At 41.0% G+C, this 12,136-nt stretch overlaps 1 protein-coding gene across 2 annotated transcripts in view; it reads left to right on the top strand.

Annotated features, from left to right (window-relative positions):
- The first annotated feature begins 10,855 nt into the window (after positions 1–10,855).
- The window catches only part of gpc6a (glypican 6a), a 145,437-nt gene continuing 144,156 nt past the window's right edge, over positions 10,856–12,136 (top strand). For both annotated transcript variants that reach the window (XM_086181310.1, XM_086181303.1), the window contains exon 1: positions 10,856–11,462. In XM_086181310.1, coding sequence (XP_086037436.1) covers positions 11,303–11,462 — 160 coding nt within the window. In that variant the 5' untranslated portion in view covers positions 10,856–11,302. The remainder of the gene's footprint in view (positions 11,463–12,136) is intronic.

Below are 12,136 nucleotides of genomic sequence, written 5' to 3'. Positions count from 1 at the left end.
GATGGACTGGTGACCTGTCCAGGGTGAACCCCGCCTCTCGCCTGAAGGCTGCTGGGATAGGCTCCAGCCACCCCCCCCCCCCCCGCGACCCTGAACAGGATTAACAGTTTTTTATTGTATTATCAGATTTTATTATTTTTTCAGAATCATTCATCCCGATTTGCGACCATATCGCTACCTATCTAATGAGGCTTACCTATTTCTCCTGTTTGTAAATCAACATAAGGATTACATGTGTGAAATGAGTTTTGAAGTGATGCTTGTGGACCTCAGGGCCCTCAAAAAGCACCATTTAAGAATCAGTCCGATCAATCCAGCGTACATCTAAAATCTCGGACAGTTGAGCAATATCTCATCGACCCATCCATTGTCTTCCGCTTATTCTGTATAAGGTTTGTGGGGGGGCTGGAGCCTATCCCAGCAGCCTTCAGCTGAGAGGCAGGGTTCACCCTGGATGGGGGTCCATCTCAGGACCAACACATAGAGACAGACAACCATTCACACTCACAGTCACACCTACAGTCAATTTAGAGTATCAATCAGCCTCGTTCCCTCTTGATGTCTTTGGACTGTGGGAGGAAGCTGGAGTACCAGAGAGAACCCACACAGGAATGGGGAGAACATGCAGATTCACACAGAAAGATCCTGTGCTGGAGCTGGGACTGGAACCTGGAACCTTCTTGCTGTGAGGCGACAGTGCGAACCACTGCACCACCGTGCCACCGCGATAGCTCATATTTTTAAGCAACTCATGTTGGTGTTATGATGATTACTTTTTATCCTCAACCACACTCCCTGTAAGTTGACAACCCCTATTTACAATTAGATTCAGATCCTTAATTACTAAGCCTTAGGACATCATTAATTAGCTCAAAACAGTTTTCATCCCAGGAAGACAAGCACCTGAAACTATTTTGAATTATGTATGATACATAAAAGTGGTTCACACTGCACTCATTTGAATAAATTATCAAGGCTTAAATGGATATCAGAAAAATGCAGTAAAGAATCAAAGGAAACAAACTTACACTTGCTCATCGTTGTATATTAAACTGGCACATTCAGTTTAAATACAAACATAAATGGCTGGGCATTTGCAGGGAAAACACCACGTCTTATTCAGTAGTTTAAGGGGATTGCTGCAGCCTCTCACACCAAAGAAGAAAGAAGAAAAAATGATCCAGGTCTGGTTGTTGGGCGGATGTAAATAACGCCTGTCAGCAATGGATTGACACTTGTCTGGCATGACCTTTTCCATGTTATGTGAAAATGATTAAGGACCAGGCATACTGTGATCCAACATTTGAGCCAGCGTGCACTTTATCGATCGTCTCTTCACATCTGAAATCATTAGCAAGCTCAGTCTTTTGAAATACATTTGATTATCTTAAAATCACCTTTCCTTCTTCAGTGCAAATTGCTTCATTGGACAAGCGTGGATGTAGCACTCTGGGTGTCTTATGAGAGCTCTGCTATACACCATGACTATGGCCAAAGGTTATTTGTTCACAGCAATTTAAAACCATAAGATTGATGATTATGGATGATACGAGTGGATTTCTTGTTTACTACGTAGCATTATGATTCAATGGGAATTTGTCCCACAGTCCCACAGACATGCGACGTGCCTTGAGGTTTTCTTTTATATACAGTATGTAAACGCGTGCATTTTTGGCAACTTGAGATCCATCTTTAAATTCAGTTGTTAGTCCTCTTGCATCACATTTACAAACAGAAAACCCCTCACCGAACTTCGTCTGTTGATGTATTATAAAAGTCAGGAAAGCTGCAGGTCATTTGTTTCTTTTTTATGTTTTTTTTTTTGTGAATGTGACTGTTCATCTTTGGAATGAAGGAGTCTGATTTCTGCCACAGAGTGTATTGGTTCAAACCTGAAGTACATTGTGGAGCCTGAAGTGTAATTGCTGTTTCGTCACTTTAAAATGAGCCTGGTGGTGAGAGTACCTCCATATGGATGTGATTCAGACTCATCCAGTGGGAATGAGGCCCTGGCACATGTTGTCATTATCTTATATTCATCATTACATGGTTTGGTAATAATAGTATCGCAAGATTTAATGTGAAGCCACCAAGAATTGTTCCTGGAAGGCTAGAATAGAAGGATGAGGCTTAAAATGAAAGAGCAGAGGTTCATTTTTGACACAATACACATTTACATAAATTCCAAGGTCCCATTTGAACTGCTGTATTTGTTGTTGTTTGGTTTACATTTTTAGGTTTGTACTTTGTGTTCCTTGTGGTATTGTATTTGCTGTTATATTGCTTGTGTTCTGGTTATTCTACTTCCTGTCAAGCTTCCCTCCAGCCTGATCACCTTCCCCTCCCTAACGGGTTCCACCTGCAGTGACTGGCACACCTGTGTCCCCTCAGCTTTCTTCCCCTCAGTGTCTCACCAGCTCTTTCTGTGTTAACTGGTTGTGTTTTGCCGCCTTGTCTTCCATATGCTTTTCCAGATAATTTCCATAGTTACTTTCTCAATTTAATCTGGTAATTTTGCAACTGTAGTTATTTAATTTTGTTTATGATAAACATACGCACTCCAGTTCCAGCCTGCCTCTGTTGGTCTCAGTATTTTGGGTCCACTGTCCTCCTTGTCTCCTGACAATGACATGCCAAAGAGTTGATTTTGATTCATACATGCATCCAGGTGAGTCATATAAATCCAAGCCTGCTTCACAGAATTTAATTTTAATAGCAATATGAAAATTGTACCATAAAAGACTTTATTTATGGCCGCAAGTAACATCAGCATGGTCTTGATAGCCATGCAAACACAAATATTGATCCAAAAAGTAACACTAAATCCTGTCAATATCAAATACAAAATAATACCAACTTAGTCCGATGTTTTCCTTTTTTAAATGCAGTTGATTCACAATTCAAAACTTAGGAATTCACATTGGCTGGCATGATTCACTATCGAACCGCAGAATAAAATGAATAAAATGCTATTGTTTGTGCAAGTGTTAACTGTGTGTGAATGATAGTAAAAGTGGTTTGCTGAAACTTCTTTCATACTATTCTTTCGTACGTTTGGACATTTTCTGTTTTTAGATTAAGGCATCACGAAGCCGATGTCTCGCATGCAGAAGTGTTTTAGCTCTTACTATAATTGCACATATTTGTCTTAAAGATCCATGAATTATAAATATATCATTAATTATTCATCCGCTTGCTTGCTGTGCTAATGTGAACAAAGTGACCTTATTCTTTATCTGCTTACAGTGTGCCTCGCATACAGGCTGTGACGCAGAATACCATACTGTTTACACCTTGCTGTGATTTCAAACTGTGAAATACAACAAAACTGATTTATGAGTGTATAACAGGAAACACTGGTCCAGCTCGTAACTTTTTAAAACGATGTGTGATGCAACTGAGATACCAAAAAATGTCAAATAAGAACGTGAAAAATGTATAGAATCACTGGAACTGTGGATGTCTCCATCCATTTATGTAGTAATGTGTGTCAAACTGACCATTTCAATTGATCAGTCAGTCTGTTGATAGCAGTGTGTCTTTCCTGGGATGAATTCAGTTAGAAATCTAGAATAAAACAATGGGCGCATTCATATCAAATGAAAATGTCTGACAATTAACATTGTTTTGGGAAGTAACAGGCTTAGTTACTGAGGGCTCAGTTTTCCCTGTGGTGCACTGACTACGAGTCATGATGAGCCCTGTGCTGACTCCTCCTGGTGAGCTATCGATCCACTACAGGGATCACCTTCTGGCCATCATCTCTAGGCCTCATTAGCAAGGGCTTATTAACTGAGTAGGGCTGTTAAGAGCTGTGCAAATGCAACTGGCAGTGAAAAGGGAAAATGTATTTGGGTGTGGATTTTCATGCCGTGTGTGTATGTGTTTCTGGATGCCTCACTGGCAGAAAAAAGGCATGCACTTTTGGTTCTATAAAAGCAAAACCATCAATACTTGGTATTTTGATATCTGGTTTCAGTGACTCGAATATTAAATGCGAAACATCCTTGATGTCCAAGTAAATGAGTAATAAAAAAAAAAGTCAAAATGGTTCCTCAGTCTTATGAAGCTAGTGTTATACCTTCCACGTCTGAGTGCAAGAGGGTATGCGATGGGTCCTTATGACACATATTTCATCATCAGAGGGTGTATATGGAGCGTCGGCGAGAACATTCACTAACCAGGGCTCTAACTGCACATGCTGCACAAGCCTTGTATGAGAGGCCTGTCAGCAGGCTGCTTTTTAAACTGTCCAAATATATTTACCATTAGATTGATCACAATGGATCATCAGGGTTGTTTTTTTTTTCTTTGTTTGTTTTTGTTTCAGAACATTCTGCTCTGTGAATTATAAAATCTTTTATCACCATCAACTGCTTTGACTGTGGATGCTGGAGAACGAGTAGTACAGCCGTTCCAAGTAAACACTGATCTGCTGCATACATGTGTGAAGTCCTGAAAGTACAAGTTGCAGAACTTGTATCTGAGGTCCTCAACTAGCCTCAGTTGCATATATCGATTTCCTTGAAAAGCCAGATATAGGAAACCGCATCATTGATTGGAGGGGTTAACCAGGCTTTAATGTTAATAACACTATTAAATCTCATGAAAATAATGTGTACGTATTTCTATGAATGGTGTAATAATGCCACCAACACCGCAACTACAGCGCATATTTACAAAATGCAACAGGAACTGAGGTCATACACCTACAAACACCAGGGAGTGACAGCGATGCCAAATTAACTGCTTGGAGAGCAGAACGATGTTGCTGCAGTGTAAGTCTAAAACGCAATGCAATAATTTTACACAAACCAAAAGACTAATAATCTAATTTGTATTTTAGCAAGCATTTTATTGATGTGATGTGCAGTGTGCTGGAGACCTTGGCAACAGTTGCATGGAGCAGTGAGTAGGATTTAGATGGGTCCTCTCGCGGGGTGGATTAGAATTTTGGAAACTATTTTCATTGGTGAAAAACCACCTTACGCTAACACTTATCTATTTTTTTGTTGGCTCACAATGAGCCTTCCATATCTACAAAGGAATCAAGTCTTTCTCCACTGAGTGTGACGTATTGTAGCAGCATAGAATGGGCGAACCAACACTTTAGTGTTTTCAGTGTGTTCCTGTTGTTTCCTTGTTTCTTATGCATGATTATTTTTTACCTGTTTCAGCTACGTTTTCTATGACCATGCTAGCAGCGACCGTTCTGCTCTGTTTTCATTATATTACTTTTTTATACAACTACTTTTGTTGCTGAATGCATTAGAAGAGTGGATGATCAGTGAAGTTGGTGAAGTCAGCATTGAACTTTGCTGGAGAATTTGAGGACACACAGGCAATGAACATGAAGGACAAAAACATGAGGGGAAGAGAGCCAGGTCATGATGACAGGGACAGATGGAAGAGATTTCCACCACGTCCCATATCCGACTCCATTCAGAAAAAAACCTAACATTTTTAAGACTGTTTGTCTTCCTATGGATCAACCTGACAAAACATGAATTCCCAGTTCAAATGTGTATCATTAATATTTTGGCATTATTTCTATTAGTTTATTGTTTTGAAATCCTAACCGCAAGTTAGAGGGAGATCTCACCAAGGCTAGGCTCCTACAATCTGTGAGCTCTGAGCAGCTCTGGCAGTGTTGTGAACAGCAGATATTTGATTATTCTGGTTGAAAGAAAAATGAAAGTGTCTTATCATGAAGTTGGGCTCCTGCTCCTCTCTTATTGTCTTGATAAGAAAGATGAACACTCCCAGGTCACCAGTTACTAACCAGGGATTCTCTGTCACCACAGGACTCCGGCTTCTACATCTCAGCGTTTTCATTTTCCTGATATAAAGCAGGTGAGGCTGAATTGTTGCCTATTTTCTAACTTGATCATTTTGAATCTGCGCGTCAGAGTAATGTTTCCACCGAGGCCACCGAAGGGTTGGCGGTGATATGATTTATCTTCTGAAGCCAAATTCTTAATTGATACCACTTTACTTTTTGAAAAACTATATATTTTGTTTTAATTCTTATAAGAGGAAAGTGCTCAGCTCCTTCAGTGTTGTCCTTTTATTTCTTTTATCTGGCTGGTGGTGGTGTTTGTATCCGTATAGCCAAAAAGTACTGAAACTAACTAATTAAGCAACTCGTCTTTGTTGGGTTGGGTGAAGCAACGACGCATTTACTGGAGGACTACATCTATTTCTACTTGCTCGCTTGTTCTGCACTTTTTCACATCTGATCATCAGCAGTCAGATTCTTGGCGGGATGTTTTGAAGGGGCAGACAAAGGCTGTTTCTTTTCTTTAGAATAGCTCTTCGAGCCAAGTAATTGATGTAAACAGACTCGCTATAAAGAAGCTGTCAGCAGAGACTTTCTGATCAATAAAGTCAAGAAGTAAACTTCAACTCTATGAAAATTGTATTAGATAAAATATTTGTGTTGCTGGTGATTATCAAACAAACCTCAGTCTGCTGTTTTACTCAAAACTTTCCACCTAGTTCTAACTTTTCCCTCAGCCTCCCCTTTTCTGTAGCTCAGAATCATCAGAATCACATCTTTTCTTTTTAAGGTTGCCACTCAGTTTGATTCTTTGATGTAAAACCAAAATACAATGTGTTGAACAACTAATCAGATCCTTACTCATCTCCCTGCCAATATACAGTAGCAACCACATAACTCACTGTGCTGTCTTTGCTATGTGTTGAGAGCCTCTGCTCTTTTTCCCTTAGGTTTACATGATCAAACCACTTCTACACTACTACGTTTGGGCTTTTTCAGAACAAATTCCACCAGCTTTACCACCACTTGAACAGATCATCAGTTGAGTTAAATATCATGCATGGAAAAATCATGCAATTTATTGTTTAAAACTTGAGCAATCTAGACATCTGCACTTTTGATGTGTTTGAACACGAGCATGCGAAGAACAAGGAAAATTTCCATGTGGAAAGCATCGTCGTCGTCTTCCGCTTATTCCTTACTAGTAAGGGTTGCGGGGGGGCTGGAGCCTATCCCAGCATCTACAGGCGAAAGGCGGGGTTCACCCTGGACAGGTCACCAGTCCATCGCAGGGCCAACACATAGAGACAGACAACCATTCACACTCACAGTCACACCTACAGTCAATTTAGAGTATCAATCAGCCTCGTCCCCTCTTGATGTCTTTGGACTGTGGGAGGAAGCTGGAGTACCAGAGAGAACCCACACAGGCACGGGGAGAACATGCAAACTCCACACAGAGTTAAACACACAACACAGAAAGATCCCGCGCCCGAGCCGGGACTCGAACCCGCAACCTTCTTGCTGTGAGGCCACAGGGCTAACCACTGCACCACCGTGCAGCCCATGTGGAATGCATACTTTGTTGAAAAATATAGGATTAGATGTAAAACCAGTGGTGGTGTGTTCCTGCGGAATTACATGTGAGCCTGATGGGATTAAAGTGCAAGAGAAACTGATGGGGCCAATATGTGATATTGATGGGATTATACAGTATATGTAAAACCAATGGGATTACATCTGACACCTACTGGAATACATGTGCAACCATCAGCATTACATGGGAAAGCCAAATGAATTCCAAACAAATGGATTTACCCATGAGATTACGGTTGAAAGTCTATGGGATTGAGAGCAGACCAAACATGAATCCGCCCATAAAGCAGGACTCATACAGCAGCACTCATACCATGATTTCATTGTCTGTCTCCTCATGTACACGCTTGTGTAAACATGGGAATTGCATGTTTGTTTGGGGGTTTTTTTGGTCATTTTTTTTCTGTAAGGGCCTGCAGTAACAGAACATCCAGAATGAAACAACTTCTGTCAGAGTGAGATACTGCAGTATTCTGGGGGCCCACGGGTCAACCTTGTTAAAGATGACTCTGTCCTCAGTCTGTATGCAGACTGGGACCGTTGTTGCACTTAATTCCTGCTCTTTTTTATCTCTCTACTTATTTCCTGTCAGAAGGGAAAATGTTTGAATACTTTTAATGAGGTATTGACTATTCCTTTTTCTTATGGGGCAGATACTTCATATTCTGAACTGGTTCCCCTATTAGCCTACTTCAATAACTTTGTCACCTTCTCTGCAACTTTGTTGCTTCACTGTGCCCACAAATCGACAATCCACTTATACATCAGCAAAAAATGCCATTATTGCCGTAAGTAGCCTGTAATGAAATTAAAACTTGATCATTTTATTCAAATTATCTCTTACATTTCCACAGCCCAGCAGAGATAATACTGCTTTCTGATTTTCTCTTCGTATTTCACAACACTGTACCATGGCTCATTTCAGTTTCACTCTACGTTATACAGTTGTTTTTAAAAGGCCAACTGGTGCCTCCAATAACCCAGAGTTTGTGTTATTTTCGCTTAATATTATGAGATGCAGTCAATTTTTATGCTCTTGAGAAAATGTTTCACACAAAAAGATACCCATGCTTTACTCATTACTGTTCATACAATAATCTCATTGAGACTAGACGGGGTTTTTAAAACAATGACGTACTTTGATGTTGTCATCTGATAAGTTAGTTTGTGGCAAGTGGTATCAAATGGACTCCATGAAGGCAAGGCTGGGGGGGGCGCAAGTGTATATTTTGTAGGTCTTGTATGGGATTTATCTCACCACCCATAAACTCATGCTTAGTTGTAGCCACTTGCCTCGAAAGTACTTTTTCCACAAAACAATGCAATGTTTAGTATTCTTTTGTAGTCTGCAGAATTAATTAAAAATCAACAAAATTTGGAAAAAGGTCTGTTTTCTAAAATAAATCTACTTTCCAAGCTGCAAAGGAAGCTCATGCTTATTTTCAGCAAACAGGCTTTGTTGTCCTGTGAAGGGAGAAGGATCCCTCCACAGGTGAATCGTCCTCGGTGCTCTGGCTATGACCCACAGGTCAGAGAGCCACTCTCCTTCTACAGGTTTGTTCTGTCATTTTCAGCTGAGAAACAAGATTTCTGCAGAACCTGCTGAGGGCTGCTCAGCTATACTGAGACAAGAGTTTAAAACACAAGCATGTCGCATTATACCCTTGCGCACACAAACTCATGAACACTCACTCACTTTGAGGTTATTACTTGGTAAATCTCTTCCATTTCCTAGAAACACAGCACATTTTTGGCATATGTATGAAAAGCAGCACACTTTTAACTAACTTGTCTTTACCAGTACTATTGTTACCTGGCTGTCACCAATTTAGCATGTCAGCCAGCGTGGATGTGGCTGTACAGGGTGCTTAATTTACTGGTAGTAATAGTAGTCAAAGGGGAGAGGCAGGGGCTGAATTAGCTTAGAGGCTGTTGTAGAAAGAAATAGTCTTGCAGAAAGAGCACTTATGTAGTTGAAGAAAAGGTCATTCTTTACATACATATATTAAAAAAAAAACTCTCTACATTCAAGTCCTGGACAAATGTTTTCACACAATGCTCATTATAGTCATCATCAGATAAATATTTCTGCATTTCTTATTACGGTGTTTGTGCATGATGTGACATTACTGCGCTGTGGAGTTTGTTTGACTATGGATGTCATAATTTGACACCACTTGTAGGCTTCCCAAACGTTAGCAAACCAATCGAAATGGTAGCAGTGGAGTAGACCAGTGCCCAGATGACCTCATCAGGTTAGCCCTGCACTAACTTCACTGTGGATTAAAAAAAGAAGTAATAATTCAACGCTTTGTTTCTCAAATGTAACACACAACAGCCACAGGTCATTTTGCGGAGGTTATGTCACGCTCAGCACATTTTATCCACCATTTTCAGCCGTTGACACCATGGTCAGGTCCATCTTGTTTGGCTGTGTTTCTCGTTTTTCTGAACACTTACATACTTGGTCATCAACTGATGAGCACGAGCCCCACTTTAAAACAAAGGCTGTTTTTGAGAATGTAGGTACGGTTCCTAGTCAAGTAATTCACAGCGAAAAAGTGACTTTTATTTTTGCTTTGTTTTACAATCACTTCACATTAAGGCAGCACAAGGTAATACAACTTGTTCATGTAACCACAACTAGTATTCAACAAACAAGTTAGAGGGAACCTTATTTGTTGGTCGTTTATTCCATTCTCAATCAACTGTTGCACTGAGACCTAATCATGTTGGTGAAGTCAGTTTCATGAAGATGAAGGGTTTTATTGTCCACTCCCCTCCTTCATTTGGGAGACTTCAGCTGTTAAGCCCTCCACACTGAGGCTGAGCAGATCAGGCAGTCTGGGATTCAGCCTTTATGTGCCTGGAGTCTAATTTCCAGCAACAGACAAAAGAGGCCTGGAGAGGGGTCATTGAAGACAAAAACAGCTCTGTCAAGACATCTGACCGAAAAATTAGAAAAAGAGATGTTTTAAAAAGACAAAGCATGGAATGCATGCTGGTATAAACCTGCCTGTAATGTCATTGGCATTGAGAGATACTGGCCTGGTTTTGCTCAAGTCTCCTCTTTGCCCAACAGATGAGGAAACTGGAAAATGTACAGCTTCACCGGATGTTTTGAAAAGCCATTTTTTGAATGCTTGCTATCGAGTATTTAAACTTGTTTTTTTTAAGTTAAAATCAACACGAGTAAATATTGATTGAATCCATTATCATGCATCCCTGCTTTAAAAAATGAAGCACGTGTAGTACATGACATTTTCAATATTGTGATATTTTATGTCGGTGGTTAAAATTGTTTCCTAATCTGAAGGAAATGATTTATTTCACCATCTTTGTGGACACGCAACGCAAAGGGATGCAGAAAGTAAATTACGTCGCCTACACGACCTACATCCGTCGTTGCCAATGTGTGTGTGGAAGATACAGCTGAGCTGTGTGTGTGTGTGTGTGTGGGGGGGGGGGGGGGGGGGGGGGAACGGAGGACAGTCGGAGCCCCTGGATGCGAGCGAGCTGCTGAAGTCAGAGCCACTCCACTCTATGTTTTGCCCTGCCCTTGCGCTCCGCTCGTCGTGCGGCGTGTGTCTCCGATTCATTTTGCTTTCCTCACACTGGCACACGCACACACACAGACACGCAAGGCTGCAGCGTGTGCGGGAGAAGTTCTCCGAGATCACCGTCTGCCTCCTCAAGCTGGGACTCACCTGGAGCCTCTTGTCGAGGGGAAGATTGGACGCTTTTGAAATGAGGTGGACGTACCAGAATATAAAGTGAGGAGTTTAATTTTTATTTTTTTTTATTCTTTTTGAATGAACATCTGACACTCACTGGAGAAATCTTGCAAGCTGCCTTCTTGGATTTCTTTTTTTAAAATTATTTCTCCCGGAGCTGTATTTGTGTGAACGCTCATCAAGGATTTCACTGATGTATGCGATGTGGAGGCTGCAAGTCGCCTTATGTACTCTGTCGGTGCTGTCCCTGTCGTTCGCTGGCGAGAGCAAAGCGCGGAGCTGTAGCGAAGTTAGACAAGCATATAACGCGAAAGGACTCAGCCTTGTCAATGTACCTCATCAGGAAATATCAGGTAGGCGAATATTGGCAAACACCGCAGCATCTCGCCTCCTTCCCCACGTGTCATGGCTTGCTTTGCCCTCAGATCAAACAATGAGAGGATGCTGCCACGCACACATTCATTCTCTCTCTCTCTCTCTCTCACTCACACACACACACACACACACGCTGACCTGTCTGATCCCCTCAAACAGTTGAGCGTCACTACTTGCTGTCATCTTTTCATTCCATCAGAGGATACATGTGAGATATGAGTATGTTATTGCAAAATGTTACGTGATAGACGTCATCAGTGCAGCCTCGAACGTTACTATGTTGATATAAAGGCATGCCATTGTGGTAGAGTGGAGCTTATTGTCTTATTAAAGGCCGTTATTGCTCATTGGTAATGAAAAAGATGCTGAGTGTATTAGTTATGATTTTACCTTTTGATAAAATGATAAATAATGCCAATATTAGATTTAACAACATTGTTAGTAATATTTAAGTATAAATTGCACAGTCACCACATTTGTACTCAAAATTAAATTTTGACCCGGAATTGTTTAAAATCCACTCATCACTCCTTGAGTGCCTCAAGGGCAGGAAGAAAATATTAAATGGTTCATGAGGCCCAATGTTATGTGCATTAATGAGACACAAAATCTCTAGCTGCACCCTTGTCACCCCCCCCCCCCCCCAGAAAGA

Source organism: Aulostomus chinensis, chromosome 2 (assembly GCF_037954235.1).
Source record: "Aulostomus chinensis isolate RoL2024-O1b breed Wild chromosome 2, RoL_Achi_v1.0, whole genome shotgun sequence".
In the NCBI taxonomy this organism is placed as follows: Eukaryota; Metazoa; Chordata; class Actinopteri; order Syngnathiformes; family Aulostomidae; genus Aulostomus; species Aulostomus chinensis.
Note: the sequence above shows the minus strand (reverse complement) of the source record. Positions and strands in the feature narration are given on the sequence as shown.